Source organism: Myotis daubentonii, chromosome 20 (assembly GCF_963259705.1).
Source record: "Myotis daubentonii chromosome 20, mMyoDau2.1, whole genome shotgun sequence".
Taxonomy (NCBI): domain Eukaryota; kingdom Metazoa; phylum Chordata; class Mammalia; order Chiroptera; family Vespertilionidae; genus Myotis; species Myotis daubentonii.
The window spans coordinates 17,395,311-17,416,090 of NC_081859.1; the positions used below are offsets into that span (position 1 = coordinate 17,395,311).

Genomic DNA, 20,780 nt, shown 5'->3' on the forward strand with positions numbered 1-20,780 from the left:
ATGTGCATATGTTATTTACTGTGGGCCTCTCATATGGAAGGGCTCCTATGGGGACAGGTGTGTATGTGGAGTCAGACCGTGAGCTCACCATACAGGTGCCTGGGCTGTGTTGGAGACTCACCTTGTGGGAATGTTTCCCAAAACCAGGACAATGAGAACACTGAGGATGGTCTCTGAAGAGAAAGAGAGAGAGAAAATACCCTTGAGGGGCCTGTCACTAGGCACAGGAGAAGACCCAGCAGTCTCATCTTTATCTAGACCACAGCTCTGCTTTTCCAGAGACCTCAGACCTGTGTGAGGAGAGAGCTGTGAGCCTGCACAGCCCAAGAGAAGATTTACCCTGGAGCTTGAAGATAAATTTGTATGTGGGGCAGCCTTTCCTATAAGTGTAGGCCTGAGTCAGACTTGCCTAGTCATTCCGACATCTTTGTGAGGGAATCTCTTTCCTTGACCTCACTCGCCATGTTTGTAGGGAAAGAGGACCACCTGGATCATGAAGCACAGTGTGATCAGGTCAAAGAATGGCATAAACATTCTGAGCATAAGAAGAAATGGTGGACTAGATAAGTAGGTTACACTTTTAATTTTTTAAGCATCTTTCAAACAGGTGTAAATGTAATTAGCATTTGTTCAAATCATTTCTGAATCTCAAAATCTTATTGTATCTACATTTCCAAAAATTTTAATCTATTTTATAGAAAGAATTCTGACCATTGTGAAAAATAAAGATAATGGACAGACATTTTCAGTATCTAATATCTTAATTTACAATATTATTCTTATTTGAGAAACTACCTCCTAACCACAGCATGTGGTTCATTTATGATTTTTGAGGTTGGCAATTTTGTGACTGTGTCTACAGCTTCCTGTGCAAACTATTTGATATGCAAGCCCATGGCCTATGGCAGAGACCCCAAACTACTTACATCAGAAATATTAATGGCTTCAAGTGGATAAAATACAAGAAATTAGAGCAGTGATCATGTATGTGTACAACTCAGAACCATTCATATGCTGTAATGACCATGGAAGGAGATCAACTTGTTTTCTCAATCTACTGTTACCAGTGATTTGGGGTAAGGAGGCAAAAAAGCAGGTGAATGAAGAGAATTCCTTCCATAAAATTTCTCATAGGAAAGGAACTTCAACCCTGAGAGGCATTCCTCACTCTCAGCCCCATCATCCCTTTCCCTGGGGGTTAATGTGGTCACAGGGTGTTGGGCTCTCCCACAAACATATAACATCTTTTATGTGTAATTTATAGTTCTCATATCATACATGAGATTTAGAAATATATTCCTTACATTTATTTTTGTGTTTTCATTTTCTCAATAGACTATTTTGGTGGGACAAAAGTCTTTAGTTTTAACCAAATCAAATTTAATAATATTTTCTTTAATGAGTCTTATTATGGGTGATTTTACAAAGAACTGTTATAATGCTGAGCCTCCACTGCCTCTGTTGAGTGTTACATATTCTTGGTGCTGTGAGCATGATGCCAAATCAATGACCTTCACCACCAAGGTCTTTCTTCTCTGGCTTTGGGGTCACACTCCTCTGATGCCAGCTGAAACTCCCTAGGATGCACCAAGCCTCCCTCCAGACTCCACCAACTGCACCTCACACTGGACACTTGCAAACACAAAGACGTTCTAGTCAGGAAACTCTCACACGTCCACTGTTTCTTTCACTCATCTCCACTCATATACTCAGAGTCTCTTGTTCTCCATAAGTTACCTCTTAAAATAGCCACAAAGAAAACCCAGCCAACCCAAAACTCCATGGTGAGTGGTCTGTGTTAGTCCCGATCATGGAATGGGAATGCCCGGGGATCCTGTCCCAGAGTTGCAGGGTTTGGGTTGGGATGGTTTATATGAGCAAAGGGGCCTCTATTTGCATGTCCTCTTACTACATAGGTAGCTTTGGGAATGGATTCTGACATTAAGGACATTGTCCCAGTGTGTGACATGTCTGAGGGTGCTGTCTGTGGAGAGTTACTCCCCACATATGGGCCTGTGCCCTCCCCACTGGACCCACCTCCTGCAGGAGACCTGTACAGAGCCCAGAACAGAAAATTGCTGTCCAAGTAAAAAGAGAAGGTTTAAACTAAGAGATGTCTTTGACAGTCAAAATAACAACAGCCAAAAGAAATCAAACTTTACAACTTGAGAAAGAATTAAAAGTGCAGGAGGTTCATGTTCAGGAAATGAAAAGTTCCATCTGACACTATTTCCCCTACAAAGTGATCAGAGGATAAACTAAGACCAGAGTGTGAGCCTAGAGACAGTGGACCAAGTGCTGGGGGAGAGAGGAGGATCTATGTGGGTCCCTGGGAATCAGAAGTATGAACTATAGAGACAGAGACAGAGCTCCTGGGTCCTATTCCTTCAGGAGAGTTTGGTGCTAAAGGTGTGGCAACTGCCCGGCCTCCTTTGTTGTGCGTGTTTTTTTTTTTCCTCTGGACTTTTTTGGAAAAGCAGTTTCATACATTAGGATATAGAAAACTCTTAGTCATCACCAGGTGTGTTTAGGTGAAGATGTCAGTAATGATTTTGGAGTAATTCACTTTAAGTTATGAAAATGTTGTGATTGGAAACCTGATTGTAAGGACAGGAAAAGGCTCTTTCTTTTTGTTTGCTGTGGTCCCCACAATTTATGAGAAGTATCTGATAATTAAACCCCAACATGGTTAGCTTCTCTGATTCAAACAACCCCTCTATTCAAACTGAGGGACAAGATAAGCTACTCTCAAGGCTGCATTCTTGCATCCCCCTCCTTCCTACTGTTTTCAGAATTCAGGGAACATTCACAACAATGAGTGTCTAGTTAATGGAAATTTCCCTTCACCCCTCCTCTTCAAACAGGTCTCTTTGTGAATCCTCAGGACTCTTTATCTAAGCATGTTACAGGGCTGGGGAAAATACTGATGAGACACCTTCCAAGGACATTTGCAGACTGTTTTCTTGAAAACAAATGAACTGTCACTTTTCAGGATAATTCCCCTGATATCTGCGCAACTTAAACCCTAAATCCTTCTCCCTTCCCTGTTACCTAGCAACAGCATACATTACTCTTTACAGTGAAAGCTTCATTTTGTTCCTGCCCTATATTGACTACTGATACACCAGTGCTTTTCCTTTCTGGAAAGTAAAACACTCTTCCTCTCTGTATCACCCCATTTAGTTGTGAATTCCTGCACAGCCATGTTACCAGGCAAACCCTAACACTGATGTCTGCATGTGACCCTTGGGAACACTGCCACCATGTCCCCACATGTTGGGGGTCAACTGCAATATGCACTCGACACAGTGCAATATTGGTGGGGAAAGCTCCCTGGGAACATGAATGGGGGGAATGAACCAAGACCAAGGACACACATGTCCAGGGGTCTTGTTCATTAGGTTGTCATCTCCTTGTTTAACCAGTTTAAGTTTTCTTCCCTCACTTTCCTCTGAAACAGCCTCACATGTTTCTTATAGTCATGAAGACACTCTGTTAAGAGTGTGCAGGGGCACAAGCCATTTGTGTATTGGTTTTGTATCTTACATCTGTCCTGAATTCTAGTTCTATTAGCTTTTCATACAGATTGTAGGGTTTTCTATGTACAAGATCATGTCATCTGCATACAGATAAGGCAAAAACATTTTATCTTGTTTCTTTCTGATTTGGACATTTTAAATTTCATTTTATTGTCTAATTATTCTGACAGGGAATTTTTTTTCTTTTTTTATTTATTGCTTAAAATATTACAAAGGGTATTACATATGTGTCCATTTTATCCCCCAATCCTAGGCAGTCCCCTAGACTCCCCTATCCCCCAGTGTCTTATGTCCATTGGTTATGCTTATATGCATGCATACAAGTCCTTTAGTTGATCTCTTACGCCCCTACCTCCTGCCCCCCAACCCTCCCCGGCCTTCCCGCTGCAGTTTGGCAATCTGTTTGAGGCAGCTCTGCCTCTGTATCTATTATTGTTCAAAAGTTTATAATGGTCTCTATTGTGGTATTTTTCCTTTAATGACTGGCTTATTTCACTTAGCATAATGCTCTCCAGTTCCATCCATGACGTTGCAAATGGTAAGAGTTCCTTCCTTTTTACAGCAGCATAGTATTCCATCGTGTAGATGTACCACAGTTCTCTAATCCATTCATCTACTGATGGGCACTTAGGCTGTTTCCAGATCTTAGCTATGGTGAATTGTGCTGCTATGAACATAGGGGTGCATATATCCTTCCTGATTGGTGTTTCCGGTTTCTTGGGATATATTCCTAGAAGTGGGATCACAGGGTGAAATGGGAGTTTCATTCTCAGTTTTTTAAGGAAACTCCATACTGTCTTCCATAGTGGCTGCACCAGTCTGCGTTCCCACCAGCAGTGCACAAGTGTTCCTTTTTCTCCACATCCTCTCCAGCACTTGTCGTTTGTTGATTTGTTGATGATAGCCAGTCTGACAGGTGTGAGATGGTACCTCATTGTTGTTTTGATTTGCATCTCTCGGATGGTTAGTGACTTTGAGCATGTTTTCATATGTCTCTTGGCTTTCTGAATGTCCTCTTTTGAAAGGTGTCTATTTAGGTCCTTTGCCCATTTTTTGATTGGATTGTTTATCTTACTTTTGTTAAGTTGTATGAGTTCCCTATAAATTTTGGAGATTAGGCCCTTATCAGATATGACATTGGCAAATATGTTTTCCCACACAGTGGGTTGTCTCGTTGTTTTGTTGATGGTTTCTTTTGCTGTGCAGAAGCTTTTTATTCTGATGTAGTCCCATTTGTTCATTTTTTCTTTAGTTTCAAGTGCCCTAGGAGCTGTATCAGTGAAGAAATTGCTTCGGCATATGTCTGAGATTTTGTTGCCTTTGGATTCTTCTAGAATTTTTATGGTTTCCTGTCGTACATTTAAGTCCTTTATCCATTTTGAGTTTATTTTTGTGTATGGTGTAAGTTGGTGGTCTAGTTTCATTTTCTTGCATATATCTGTCCAATTTTTCCAACACCATTTGTTGAAGAGACTATCTTGGCTCCATTGTATGTTCTTGCCTCCTTTGTCAAATATTAATTGAGCATATTGGTTCGGGCTGATTTCTGGGCTCTCTATTCTATTCCATTGATCTATATGCCTATTCTTGTGCCAGTACCAGGCAGTTTTGAGAACAGTGGCTTTGTAATACAACTTGATATCTGGTATTGAGATCCCACCTACTTTGTTCTTTTTCAGGATCGCTGCAGCTATTCGGGGTCTTTTTTTATTCCAGATGAATTTTTGGAAAGTTCGTTCTAGATCTATGAAGTATGCTGTTGGTATTTTAATGGGAAGTGCATTGAATTTATAGATTGCTTTGGGTAGTATGGACATTTTAATGATGTTGATTCTACCAATCCATGAACACGGTATGTTCTTCCATCTGTTTATGTCTTCCTCTATATCTTTTTTCAACGTCCTGTAGTTTTCTGAGTAGAGGTCTTTTACCTCTTTAGTTAAGTTTATTCCTAGGTAGCTTAATTTTTTTGGTGCAATGGTAAATGGGATAGTTTTTATAATCTGTCTTTCTGAAAGTTCACTATTGGTGTATAGAAATGCCTCAGATTTCTTGGGGTTAATTTTGTATCCTGCTACATTGCCACATTCATGTATTAAGTCTAGTAGCTTTTTGATGGAATCTCTAGGGTTTTGTATGTATAATATCATGTCGTCTGCAAATAAGGACAGTTTTACTTCCTCTTTTCCAATTTGGATGCCTTTTCTTTCTTCTTCTTGCAGAATTGCAATGGCTAACACTTCCAGTACTATGTTGAACAGGAGTGGTGAGAGGGGGCATCCCTGTCTTGTTCCTGTTCTTAGGGGAAATGGTGTTAGTTTTTGTCCATTGAGTATGATGTTGGCTGTGGGCCTGTCATATATGACTTTTATTATGTTGAGGTATGATACTTCTACTCTCACCTTGCTGAGAGTTTTTATCAAAAATGGGTGTTGAATTTTGTTAAATGCTTTTTCTGCATCAATTGATAAGACCATGTGGTTTTTTTCTTTCAACTTGTTTATGTGATGTATCACGTTTATTGATTTGCGGATATTGTACCATCCTTGCATCCCTGGGATAAATCCTACTTGGTCATGGTGTATGATCTTTCTGATGTACTGCTGGATCTGATTTGCTAAGATTTTGTTGAGGATTTTGGCATCTATGTTCATGAGGGATATTGGCCTGTAATTCTCTCATTGTGTTGTCTTTACCAAGTTTTGGTATTAGGGTGATGCTGGCTTCATAGAATGAGCTTGGAAGTGTTCCTTCCTCTTGAATTTTTTTGTAGTAGTCTGAGGAGGATAGGTTTTAGGTCTTCCTTGAATGTTTGGTAAAACTCCCCTGTGAAGCCGTCTGGTCCTGGGCTTTTGTTTGATGGAAGCTTTTTGATGACTGCTTCAATTTCTTCCATGGTTATTGGCCTGTTGAGATTTTTAGATTCTTCCTGATTGAGTTTTGGAATGTTGTATTTTTCTAGGAATTTGTCCATTTCCTCCAGGTTGTCTAGTTTGTTGGAGTAGAGCTGTCCATAGTAATTTTTAACAATCATTTGTATTTCTGTGGGGTCTGTTGTTATTTCGCCTCTATCGTTTCTGATTTTGTTCATTTTGGTCCTCTCTCTCTGCTTCTTGTTGAGTCTGGCTAGAGGTTTGTCAATCTTGTTTATCCTTTCAAAGAACCAGCTCTTGGTTTCATTGATTTTCTGTATTGTTTTTTTGGTCTCTATGTCATTTATTTCTGCTCTAATCTTTATTATCTCCTTCCTTCTGCTCAGTCTGGGGTTTTCTTGTTGCTCTCTTTCTAATTCTTTGAGTTGTAGAGTTAGATGATTTACTACCATTTTTTTCTTGTTTTTTGAGATAGGCCTGTAGAGCTATAAACTTCCCTCTCAGGACTGCTTTCATTGTGTCCCATAGGTTTTGGATTGTTGTGTTTTCATTGTCATTAGTTTCCACGATGTGTTTAATTTCTTCTTTGATCTCATTGGTAACCCAATCAATATTTAATAGCATGCTATTCAGCTTCCAGGTGTTTGAGTATTTTGGGTGGTTTTTATTGTAGATTATTTCTAATATTATGCCATCATGGTCTGCGAAGACGCTTTTTATGATTTCAATCTTCTTGAATTTGGGGATACTTTGCTTGTGACCCAATATATGGTCTATTTTTGAATATGTCTTATGAGCATTTGAGTAGAATGTATATTCCCTGGCTTTGGGGTGAAGTGTTCTGAAGATGTCTATTAAGTCCATCTGATCTAGTGAGTCATTTAGGATTGCAGTATCTTTGCTGATTGTTTGTTTAGAGGGCTTATCCAGTGCTGTCAGTGGTGTATTAAAGTCTCCTACTATGATTGTATTGTTGTCGATCTCTCCTTTGATATCTTCCAGGAGTTTTTTTTTATGAATTTGGGTGCTCCTGAATTGGGTTCATATATGTTTACCAGGGTTACATCTTCTTGTTGTATTGAACCCTTTAGTATTATGAAGTGGCCTTCCTTATCTCTTGTTATGGCCTTCACTTTGAAGTCTATTTTGTCCGATATAAGTATTGCTACCCCAGCTTTCTTTTCCTTTCCATTTGCCTGAAAGATATTTTTTCCATCCTTTCACTTTCAGTCTGTGTGAGTCCCTTCTAATGAGGTGGGTTTCTTGTAGACAGGAGATGTATGGGTCATGTTTTTTTATCCATTCAGCCACTCGATGTCTTTTGTTTGGAGCATTTAGTCCATTTACGTTTAAAGTTATTATTGAAAGGTACTTGTTTGTAGCCATTTCTTTTTTTGTGTGTGGCTGTTTTCTTTCTGAGCTTTTTATTTCTTCTTTTTATACCAGTCCCTTTAGCATTCCTTGCATTGCTGGCTTGGTGGTGATAAACTCCCTTAGCCTTTTTTTGTCTGTGAAGCTTCTTATTTCCCCTTCAAGTTTGAATGATAGCCTTGCTGGATAGAGTATTCTTGGATTCAGTCCTTTGCTTTGCATCACTTTGTAAATTTCAGTCCATTCTTTTCTGGCCTGATGTGTTTCTGTTGAGAAATCATTTGACAATCTAATGGGAGATCCCTTGTATGTAACTTTCCATCTCTCTCTTGCAGCCTGTAAGATTCTCTCTTTGTCCTGAACATTTGCCATGGTAATTATGATGTGTCTTCATGTGGGTCTTTTCGGGTTCACTTTGTTTGGGACTCTCTGGGCTTGTGTGACTTTTTTCTTCCCCACCTCAGGGAAGTTTTCTGATATTATTTCTTCTATTAGGTTTTGTAATCCTTGTTCATCCTTCTGTTGTTCTGGTACTCCTATTATTCGTATGTTGTTTCGTTTCCTGTTGTCCCAAAGCTCCCTTAGGCTCTCCTCCTGTCTTTTAATTTTTTTTCTCCAATTGCAGTACATTTTGGGTGTGTTTTGCTTCCTTGTCTTCTAATTCACTAATTTGGTCCTCCGCTTCTCCTAGTCTACTGTTGATACTTTCAATGGAGTTTTTCATTGCAGCTATATCACTCTTCATTTCTTCTTGGGTCTTACTTAAGTTGTTGATTTTTTCATCTGTTTCTTCTAGCTTCTTCCATATGTTATTGATTTTTTCATCTGTTTCTTCTTGCTTCTTGCAGAGGTTGTCGATTTTTTCATCTGTTTCTTCTTGCTTCTTGCAGAGGTTGTCGATTTTTTCCTCCATCCGGTTTATGCATTCTAGGACCCTTATTCTGAATTCTTTATCTGTCATGTTGCATGCCTCTGTATTACTTAGCTGCTTTTCTGGAGAGTCCTCCTTCTCTTTCCTTTGGGGGTTTCTTTGTCTACCCATGTTTGATCTCACTGACATATCTAGATGTTGAGTTGTTCAGTGGTTGCTCCCTTGGTGGCAGTGACTCCTTGGTCTGTGATTGCTCTTCGGGTGGTTGCGGTAGCAGCTGCTCTTCAGTTGGCAGTAGCTCCTCTGGTGGGTGCTGTTCACAGCTGTGGTGGCTCTTCTGGCTGGTGGGGCGAGATTTCACGTACAGCTGCTGTTCCTCAGCAGAGGATGTGGTGCTCAGGAGGTTGCTGTTGCTTGGATCTGCTGCGTTGATTTAAAGGCACAAAATACAACACAACAAGGCACCATGTACCAGGCACTATACACAAATATATTCACGATATTAATAACCCCAAATAAAGGTGACCACCCGAATTAAGAGAATTAGGGGATAAGGAAGAAGGAAGAGAAAAAGATAAAAGAGAAAAAAGAAAAGAAAAGTAGGAACCAAAAAAAGGAGTACAAAAATAAAATTGGTAAGAAGGAGGGGGGAACATAACAGCGAGAAAAGAAAAGAAAAAAAAAATAGAGCAAAAAGAGAGAATGAAGTGGAAGAGGGGAAGAGACTTTTTATATGAGGAGAATACTCCTATAGAACAGCCATTAATCCCAACAAATTCCAGCAACAGTTCCCTGGAGATGAATGCAAACTAGAAACAACCAATAATATAACGATGAAAATAGAATGGAGAACACTAATCCCCAAATAAAATAAAGAGAAAATAAAATGGCACTTTAAAAAATGGTAAAATGGTAGCAGTAATAACACTGGTTAAAAATAAGAAGGTACTAATTAAAAGGGTAAAATCAGTTTGTGGAAAAAGAAGAAAAAAAAAAGAAAAGAAAAAAAAAGAAAAAAAATTGGTTTCTTAATTAAAAGGCGAAAAAAGAAAAAAATAATTGCAGTAGTGAAGGTCCTTCGTTTCTTCTATTCTTCAGTGTGGCTCGCCTTAGACCTTCCAGGTATTCAGGAGAGTGTTGAGTTTCCCTGCGATATACTGTTCCTCTGTGTTGTAAACCACAGTCCTTATTGTATAGCAGGCCGCATTTATTTCCCAGACTGCCTTATTTTGTGTTTAGCAAAGAGTCAGTTTGTGGGTCAGCCTCTGGGTGGCAGTGTTCTGGGGTTGGCCTCTGAGGCTATAGGGCCTCTCTGTCCAGTGGAAGTTCACTGCCCAGAGCTGGCTGCGTAATAGTTAGTTACCGGCACTGTGTTGTTGCTGGGATTGAAAATCCCTCTATAGGCCAGACCCTGTTAACTCCCAGGGAGTGATCAGGTTATCTTAATCCTTGATCTCGTACAGGGTGGAATCTGGGTGTGGCTGTGCTCCTTGTCTGGGGGCTGGGGGGAGAAGTCTCACTCTCTGGAGGGAATGGCTGCCCCAGTCCTGGGCTCAGGGGTGTCGCAGCACTCAATTCGCTGCCACCTCTCCCGGCTCCCCCTCTCTCCCCAGTCTCTCCCCAGATTCCACTCCTCCGCACACTCTCCCTCTCTTCAGCACAGGTGAGTGTCTGTATCTGAAATGTCCCATGAACAGGATTCAGTGAAAACAAACAAACAAACGCCGTCCACGGAAACGGGGAAGGCTTGGTTTCTGTAAGCTTCTTCTCTTACCGGGACTGCATGGTCAGGATAGCTCTTCAGGCTGCCCGCTTTAGGCTCAGTCCTCCGTTATCACAGAACCCAGCTCTCAATTTCCCTGGCGGCGCCAGGAATCCCGAGGTTCTCCTTTCCCCCGTCAGGGGCTGTGCCTGTCCCAAGTGACGCGGCTGTCTGCCACGCGGTCTCCCTCCGACCCTCTGGGCTCAGAGGTCTGGCAAACTTTCCTGCCCAAATCCCTGTTTTTTTTTTTACCTTTCCAGGGGAGTTTTTCTCTTCCCGGCTGCAAACCGTCTCACCAGCTGAGCAATTTCGCCAATTTGGTGTGGGTGTTACTAGTTTCAGCTGCTCACTCCATTTGCTCCCGGACACTACCTGGGACGCGTCTGCCTATATTGCCGCCATCTTCCGTCTTTTTCATGTGAACTTTGAACTTTTTATTAAATCTTGTTCCTTAATTCAGGTGTGTGTGTTGTTTTTTCTTTGCCATTCTTAGGTATTTTATCTTTTTCATTGGTTTTTAAGTGTTTGATTTTAATGTGCCTTATTTTAATTTTGTTTATTCTTTTTCTTCTTGAGGTACTTTGGTGTTCTTTGATCTCTTTATAATTTACACCAAATTCTGTAAATATTTGCCATAATTCCTTCAACCATTCTTTTTTTAATATATATTTTTATTGATTTCAGAGAGGGAGAGGGATAGAGATATGGAGAGATAGAAACAGTAATGAGAGAATCATTGATTGGCTGCCTTCTGTACACCCCCTACTGAGGGGGATCAAACCCACAATGCAGGCATGTGCCCTTGGCTGGAGTTGAACCTGGGATCCTTCAGACCGCAGACCGACGCTCTATCTGCTTAACCAAACCACCTAGGGCATAAACCATTCTTTTTGGTGCTTTCTCCCCTATTTCTGGGATTCCATTGCATGTATATATGTTTGACTGATTTTATTGTCTCTTACATTCCTGATGCTTGGCTATTTTCTGGAAATTGTATTGTGTTCCATTTTGGAGAGTTTCTATAATACTCTTTTAAGTTCACTTACATTTAATCTGCATTGTTAGTCTTACTCCATGTATTTTTCCTTTCAGATGTTTTTTTATTAAGCTCTAGAAATTCAAAATACAGACCAGTTCTACCAAGGTCTTACATGTTAGATTAATGCTAAAATTCTTATTGCAAATACTGGTGTGAATACAGACAAAATAAAGATATTTGGTTCCCATGTAAGAGTTGATTCTATAGCAAAGGTTGCTGAAATAGAACAAGCAGAAAAGAAATCAATGGAGAAAGTTGAACATAATCTTAAGCATGGGATAAATTTCATTATTATCATCAAATTAATTTATAATTATACTGAGCACTTTTTTTATCCTGCTGGGGTTATGGCTATTGAACATGCAGATTTTGCAGGTGTAGAATGCCTGGCTCTTGTCACAGGTGGTGAAATTGCCTCTACCTTTGACCACCCAGGATTAATGACGCTTGGAAGTTGCAAGGTTATTGAGGAAGTCATGATTGTAGAAGACACGCTCATTCATGTTTCTGAGTGAGGCTTGCACTATTGTTCTTCATGGTGCAACATATTTTAGATGAAGCAGAAAGATCTTTGCATGGTGCTCTTTGTGTTCTTGCACACACTGTGAAGGCTTCTAGAACAGTTTATGGAGGAGGCTGTTCTGAGCTGATGTTTCATGTTGTGTCACAGCTGCAAATAAACATCAGATAAAGAAGCTGTTGCAATGGATTCTTATGCTCAAGCACTGAGGATGTCTCCTACTGTTAGAGCTGGCAGCATAGGCTGTGATAGTGCAGATCTGGTGGCACAGCCCCAAGCTGCCCATCATGAAGACAATACACTGCTGGACTGGATATGAAGGAAGGTTCTATTGGTGATGGCAGTGCTGGGCATCACAGACAGTGTCCATTGAAGTGGAAGGTTCATCTGCGTGCAGCTGAAGCAGCACAGGTGATTCTACATGTGGATGACATCATCAAAGCAGACCAAGGAAAAGTGTCCTGATTACCCCCCTTGTTAAGCTTTCCTGTATGTCATTATGCTCTGGACTAGTACATAGAAATGCTGTTTGAAGAACATAAGCTTCTTAAAAAGACTGTGGAATCGAAGTTTATCTATGGATCTCATATCCTTAAGTGTAGACATTTAGTTGACCTTTTACTTTAACATGGTTTTAATTTATTTGCTATTCATCTTCCATAAAATTCAGTTGTTTTAAAAGTCCATTTATCATACTGTGCATCAAAATAAAATTTTGAACAATTAAAAAATAAAAATAAAATAGATGTCAAAATATAAATGAGATGCCTTTGAAAATCACCAATAATGAACACACCATGGTGAACCAACCCTCACAACCTGAGGAAGAAGTAAATGTACACAAGGTTCATGTTCAGGAGATGGGAAGTTCCATCTGACACTATTTCCCCTACAAAGTGTTCAGAGGATAAACTAAGACCAGAGTGTGAACCTAGAGCCAGTGGACCAAGTGTTGGGGGAGAGTGGATCATCAGAGTGGGTCCTTAGGAACTAGAAGCATGAACTATAGAGACATAGACAGAGAGGCGAGTTTGGAGCTGAATGCGTAGCAGCTGCACTGCCTCATTTGTGGTTTTCATTATCTAGATTCATTTGTAAGACCAATTTTTATCATTGGTGATACAAATGAAACTTGGTCAAAAGTAAGATGTTGTGGTGAAAACGTAGGTAATAGGGCGTAATTAGTTTTAAGTTATTAAAAACTCATTATTGGAAACGTGATGTCTGCTTCTGACCCTGAGGACCAGTGTAAGCACGTCCATCCATGATGGGGGTCAACTGGAACCTGCACCTGGTGGGGAATTGCCACATGGGGGGAAAGCAACCTGGGAACATGATGGGGGATTAACACACACATCCAGGATTCTTTCATTGGGTTGTGATCTCCTCATTGTTTAGTCAGTTCAAGTTTTCTTTCCTCATTTTCCTTTGAAATAGCCCCACATATTTCCTAGAATCTTGAAGACACTGTGGAGGCCTTTCAGCAGAGGGAGGGCCCTGTGATCTCCTTGACACCAGGAGGGGGCAGGGCACACAGAGAGTCAGACACTGAGGGTAGATGTGCCCCACAAGGGATGAATGCAGAGTCTTGCACAAAGCCCAATCCCAGAAACCCACCTGAAAAGTTTACAGGCATCACCAATAAGTTGAAAAGACTGAAAAAAGTCACTTTTGGGATTTGTGAAGGAGACTTCATGAAGGAGAGTTTCTATCACTGCCGACATGTCACCTGAAAACAGAAAATATCCCTTCTTCCTTGTTGTCAGCAGTGAAAACATGAAAAGGAAGACATCCCTAGAGGCAGCTGAGAGCTTGAGAGGAAATCCCTGTACTCAACAGGAAAGCCCTCCTTTCCCCACCTCCCTCTGCCCCTGCTTCTGGGGCTGCTCTCTGTGCTGTGGTTCCTGAGAGCCCGCTGCAGCCCAGCCCTGCTGCCTCCCTCAGGGAGGTTTATGTCTGGGCTCACACTGACTTCCCCTCACTGTGTGTCTCTTGCACAGTAATACACAGCCGTGTCCTCTGTGATCACGGAGCTCAGCTGCATGGAGACCTGGTTCTTGGACGTGTCTCTGGAGATGGAGGTTCTGCTCTCGAGGGAGGGGCTGTAGTACGTGTCTCCATTATTATTTATGCGCCCCATCCACTCCAGCCCCTTCCACAGGGGCTGGCGGATCCAGTGCACTTGATAGCCCGTTAAAGAGAATCCAGAGACAGCGCAGGTGAGGGTGAGGGTCTGTGAGGGCTTCACCAGTCCTGGGCCAGACTCCTGCAGCTGCACCTGGGACAGGACACCTGGGGACAAGGAGCATCAGTCCCTATCAGTCATGTACAGTCACTGCCATCCGTTGGGGGGCTGTCACCAGGCACAGGAGAAGACTCAGCAGTCTCATCTTCTTCTAGACCACAGCTCTGCCTTCCCAGAAACCTCAGCACTCTGTGAGGAGAGAGCTGTGAGCCTGCACAGCCCAAGAGAGGATTTACCCTGTATTTTGAAAAGAAATTTGCATGTGGGGAAGCCTTTCCTATAAGTGCAGGGACTAAGGTCAGGCTGCCCTGGTCATTCTGGGATCTCTGTCAGGCCATCTCTTCCCTTGACCTCATTCAGCATGTAAGTCAGGGACAGAGGACCAACTGGGTCATGAAGCACAATGAAATTAGGTCAAAGAATGGCCTAAACTTTCTTAGCATAAGATGGTGGACTAGGTGAGTAGGTTATACATTTAACTTTTAATCCATCTTTCAAACAGTTGTAAAAGGTATTAATGTTTGTTCAGACCAATGCTAAATCTCAACAACCTAGTGTAGCCACAATTTCCAAATTTTTAAAACTAATTTTATACAATTATTTTCTACAGTTTGCAAAAAAAATAAAAGACAGCCATTCTCAATAACATATCTTAATTTATGAAATTACTTGGACCTGAGAAAATACCTTCCAGACACAGGCAGATGGGACATTCTTGATGTTGGGAAATTTGTGAATGTGTCTACAGATTCCTTTGCAAACTCTTCCTTTATGCAAGCCCATGGCCTATCGCAGAGACCCCAAATTGGTTACATCAGAAGCATCCAAGGCTTTAAGTGGAGAAAAGACAAGAAATAAAAGTAGAATCATTCATATGTTGAAATGATAATGGGAGAAGATTGACCTGCTTTCTCAGTCTAGTGTTATCAGTGATGTCAGGTTCAGAGGGAGGTTAGTGAAGAGAATTCCTACATAGACCATCACATTAGAAAGGAAACGTCAACCCTGAGAGGAACCCCTCACTCCCAACCTCCTTCAGCCCTTCCTATGGAGGGTCACTGTGGTCAGAGGGTGCTGGGCTCTCCAACAAACATATAACAACCTTAATGTACAATGTGTACATTCTCCTACTAAACATATGATTTGGAAATACATTCTTTATGTTTATGTTTGTATTTTAATTTACACAATGGAATTATTGATGGGATAAAATGCCTTTAAATTTAACCAAGGCTAATTTAACAATATTTTCTTTATTGGTACATGTTTTGGGCAATTTTACAAAGAACTCCACCGAAAATGTTGAAGGTCCACTGTCCATGTGGATTGGCTACAGCAGCCACAGGGAGTGGAGCAGGTTTTGGTACCAGAGGGGAGCGCTGCTGGGAAGCTACCCATAAATCTGGATGTGACTGTGGAAATGGGTGAGGGGAGGAAGCTGGACTTGTTTTATACAGAAATGTGCCTGATGTTCATGCAGAGAGTTACTGGACATATGGCTTAAAAGCCTCCTCCAGTGAAGGCCCCGTAGAAAGTACAGGGGCATGAGAGAGACAGCTTGTATCATCTTATGAAATAACGATGAGTAGGAGTTTGTTAGAAATAGAAATGTTAAAGGTCATGCAGGCAGGGATCAAGATAAATAAGGAACGTGTAATTGCAAACTGGTGGGGATGGGATCCCTGTTTCCTACATGCACATTCTCAAGTGTCTCTGTTCTAGAAGGTAACACCTTCCCAGGTCCAGGGGATTCTCACTTGGACACTTTTGGGGTCCTTACTCACATGGTCGCACCATGAATCACTGATGCCTGAAAATTTTGGATTGCATTTGTGAAATCTCTCAACACTGACAGGGAAGAGTGGACACCCCTCACTGAAGGAGCCATGGTGATGGTGTGTCTGTATGAGGATCCTTCATTTCATTGGACCAGGACCCTTGTCTTAGTCTATCCTCATCATTATCAGCAGCAGTACCATAATTTGCTCACTTATGATTGTTCTCATATTCTGTAGACATGGTGGTTATGCACACACAATGACTTTTTTTTTTATCAAATAATGAAAGCAGGCATCTCTTTCTGTCATTGAAAATTGAAATGACAATGGCCTCACCTAAAATTGATAGAAGACCTTTCAAGCAGCTGATGGTCTTGGATAGAGGCGAGATCCCACCCATGACAATGTATCAAGCCCCGTGTACAATTCTTTGGTCAACATCATCATCATCACCACCATAATTATCATCATTTGCCTATTTATAATTATTTTTTCAGTTATAGTAGAAGTTGTTTTTACACACCCATAATGACTGTTTAACTCAATGTTTGCTAAATTTTTATAATTTTTAAGTAAAATATGTAGCCACACTTTATTTTTTTTCCATTTGATTGCAGAAAACTGATGGCTCCTTCCTGCCTCTTCTCATGTGGCACCACGTGCGAATCTGAAAAGGAACCTTGGGTCTCTTCTCTAAATGTCAATAAGAAGTTGAAACCACACAAGGCCCAATATAAAGAATTCCTCCCCTCCACCCCCCTCAGCTCATCGAAATAAAATTCCTGAGCCAGTCTCCTTTCCTGGCTCCATCAAAGCAGGTCTGACTTCCTAAAGGGCCTTTCCTGTGCTTCCCATAGATTTCAACTATGTGCATAATAAACATTCCATGTCCCTTGGTGTGTGTCTTTGTCATCAACCTGGACATTTGTACAAAGCTGTTGTGGGTCCCTCTGCCTCTGCTTGGTGTCACCTACTTTCTATGCTACTAGTAGCCTGGTGCATGAAATTCGTGCACATTGAAAGGGAATTAATTGCCCTAACCGGTTTGGCTCAGTGGATAGAGCATCGGCCTGCGGACTCAAGGGTCCCAGGTTCGATTCCGGTCAAGGGCATGTACCTTGGTTGCGGGCACAATCCCAGTGGGGAGTGTGCAGGAGGCAGCTCATCAATGTTTCTCTCTCATTGATGTTTCTAATTCTCTATCCCTCTCCCTTCCTCTCTGTAAAAAAATCAATAAAATATATTTTTTAAAACAGGGAATTAATTAGCAGATATATTTTAACATTGCTATTTGCCCTTTCTCTATAATATAAATGTGAGAGATGAAAGGAAATTAGTAAAATGTATATTAAAATAATATATAAATTTATTAATAAATAAACAGTAACAAAAGGATATAACAGCAACAGAAGCATGATATAAAAACAACAAAAACATGAAATGAAAACAACAAAAACATGATATAAAAACAACAGTGATGCAAACAATGACTGATAAAGTGATTAAACTTATTCTAATATCTCCCTGTACACCACATTAAGAGTGAAAACACTTTCAGAGTGCTGGACTAATTTCCCTTGTGATGAAGTACTTAGAACTTTAACTGTAACATCACATGCTCTTCTAACTCGAGAGAAAGCACCATATAACTGACCATGTGCAAAAAAGGTTTCAGGTAGGAACATACCTACTCTGTCTAGAGTTTGTCCTTGTGATTTCTTAATAGTCCTCACAAATTCTGGCATCACAGGAAACCGTCGTCGAATCAATTTAAATGGGAGGCCAGTGTCAGATGGGGACAAATTAATTCTTGGAATCAGAACAGCCTCTCCCTCTGCAGATCCTGTTAATACTTCAGCTTCAATAAAGTTAGGTTGCAATCTTTTGATAATAAATCTGGTACCATTACAAAGACCGCATTTACTATTAAGATTTCTCAATAGCATGATGATTGCACCCACTTTCAATTTTAATTTATGACACTGCATTCCCAAAGGAGTAATACCATTCAGAAATTTGATGGAGAAATTTTCCTTTGTTTCTTTGTTATGGGGTGGGGCCACAACATTAGTAACAAAGAATCAGAATTAAAACTTTATTGTGGGGTGCCGCTACAGTGTTTTGGACAGTTTCAAGCCTTAGACTGTTGAGAGGGCACAGTCCTCTCATTGCCACGTGCAAGTCCCAGCTTGGAGGCAGGGCCTTCCCAGCACAATTATAGCCAACAGCTGTAGTTGTAAGCTTGAACCTATGGTCAGAACACGTGGCCCCACGTGCCTGAGTGATGTGGGCTTGATAGAGTTCAGGTGCATGTAGTTGAGTAGGATTGAAACCCAGGAGGAGTTTTGTAAACATCTTGGCCACACCCTTACTTTGCCTTGTAGCATCTGCTGTAAAATAAAGGCATGGCTGTGGGCGTGGTCGCTGTCTCTCAGAGAAGCATCGTCCCACCAAGACCCGGCTTTCATTCTCTTGTCTGTCTTTTCTAAGCCTTTCAGCCGCCCCACTCAGTTTCACCCAGTGCTGGCGAGGCACACTTTAGAAAGATCTGCCTCCATGCTCCCAGGGCAGGTTCCTGCCTCAAACTCTGCCCTTACAGGAAAGAGCTCCAGGAAACAGCTTGGCGGAGGGCGCAGCCGTTGCCAAGACAACCCCTGTAGGACTGACTTCCTTCCGCTCGGTCTCGGCTGTTCATCTGTATGTGATGAACACCACCCATGGTTTTTATATAAGTAAACGAGCCTGATGACAACTCAATGCCCAGCATCACTGGGGTCTGTCTTCTCTAACTTTGGGTTCACATACCTGTGGTGTGCACTGTCTAGTATTCAGGTGAGATGCCCTGTTAAGTAAGCAGAGACTTTTGTTAGATTTAGGAGACGTGTGTCAGAAGATTTGATGATTAACTGTCATTTGTGCACAGGAGTGTCTGAAAGAGACTCTCTGCCTATTGTCATGTGAGAATGTTGTTCCTGTTTGCAACAGACTTTTCTAACTCAGAGACTTCAGAGTTAAGTGCAGAATCAGTAATCCAGAATTTCCCTGAGGGAAACTGACATGACAAGGAAACCACACAGGAAACCAGCCCAAATCTCTCACTGCACCTGTTGCTGGGATGGTCCTTGTGTTCAGGGACCCTGCGCGCCCCCTGGTTCTCACAGCCTCTCCTCCAGGAAGGTTTGTGTCTGGCCTCACACTGACTTCCCCTCGCTGTGTCTCTTGCACAGTAATACACAGCCATGTTCTTGGATCTCAGACTGCTCATTTCCAGGTCGGCAGTGCTTTTGGAATCATCTCTGGAGAGAGTGAATCTGCCTTTCACAGATGCCATGTATTCTGTGGTGTGACCATTGGCTTTGTTTCTTATGAAACCTATCCACTCCCATCCCTTTCCTGGGGTCTGCTGGATCCAGCTTATATAATAGTCACTGAACCTGAGTCCTAAGCCTTTACAGGACAGTCTCAGAGACCCCGAGGCTGCACCAAGACTCCCCCAGACTCCACCAGATGCACCTCACACTGGACACCTGGAGACAAGAGAGTTGTTGTTAGGAGCAGGCATACACACTCACAAGGCCCAGCTTCTCCATAATGTTACCATGTAAGAGTATCAAAGTGAAAGCCTAGCTAAGCCCACACTTCATGGTGCTTCCTCTGGGTTGATGCCTGGAGCGAATGGAAACTGCAGGTCCTGGGGGTGGTGCTGCTCTAACAAAGGTGAAGGGGCAGGGGCTGGGCTGGACTTACCAGCACAAGGAGCTCCCCATTTTCATGGGCTCCTGCTCTTAGGGACAGAGGTGTGGAGCCCCTGTGGGACAGTCTCCCTGGACTCATGGGACCAGCACCTCCTGTGAGTGTGGAGATGGTTCTGAGGGGTGGCTAGTCTGTGTGCTGCAGTGCAGCTGTTGTTGTTAATACCACCATCATCAGTTACACCCTATATAATTTACAATGATGTCCCACCCACAGAGCCAGGATATTCCAGCTCAGAGTGAATTCTTCCTGGATCCTTTTCCATATGTCCATACCCACAGAGAGCTTCCACCCCACCTCCAGCTCCAAGGGATGGGGCCCTGCAAGGCTGCTCTTCTGTGATTTCCAGGTATAACCACTGCTCATGTCCTCCTGTGGCAGTGGTTCCACCAGAGAAGAAAGAGAGAAAGAAAGAGAGAGAGAGAGAGAGAGAGAGAGAGAGAGAGAGAGAGAGAGAAAACAAGAAGAAGAAAGAGAAGAAGAAGAAGAAGAAGAAGAAGAAGAAGAAGAAGAAGAAGAAGAAGAAGAAGAAGAAGAAGAAGAAGGAGGAGGAGGAGGAGGAGGAGGAGGAGGAGGAGGAGGAGGAGGAGGAGGAGGAGGAGGAGGAGAAGAATGCTCATTTAGAGCCTTTTATCTGTCCCAGATCCTCTCTTGGCTCAGCCTCTTCACCCCTCCCCCCAGTGGTTAATCAACTATTACAGCAAGTGATTCATCTGTGGGCTCACATCACAGGAATCATTATTCAACTCTCTAGGGAGCCACTAGGCCTCACTGTCGTTATTACATACAATCTCTGGAAAGTTTGAGAATGACATCCTTAAGTTAAACAATCAAACCTAAATTCACCCTTAGAGCCCCTTGGCCAAAGGTCCTCCCACGCGGCCTTGGTGTCCACGGCATCAGGAAGACATCTGCCACCTCCCTGTGAGTTGGTGACTGGGAGGACCAGGCATTTACAGATTTCTCCTCCAGTGACCCTCCACCTTGCTGCATGCTGATGTGGGAGGTACTGACAGGGCTCATGCCTTC

At 42.1% G+C, this 20,780-nt stretch overlaps 1 pseudogene and 1 gene segment (V, D, J or C); one reads left to right on the plus strand and one right to left on the minus strand.

Annotated features, from left to right (window-relative positions):
• The first annotated feature begins 462 nt into the window (after positions 1 to 462).
• Positions 463 to 12,440, plus strand: LOC132222665 (T-complex protein 1 subunit beta-like; annotated as a pseudogene).
• Positions 12,441 to 13,962: 1,522 nt separating this feature from the next.
• LOC132222666 (Ig heavy chain V region 1B43-like) overlaps positions 13,963 to 20,780 on the minus strand; it is a gene marked incomplete at its 3' end in the record, with an annotated part of 63,275 nt that continues 56,457 nt past the window's right edge. Inside the window, 1 exon segment of the V gene segment in view lies at positions 13,963 to 14,267. Coding sequence covers positions 13,963 to 14,267 — 305 coding nt within the window.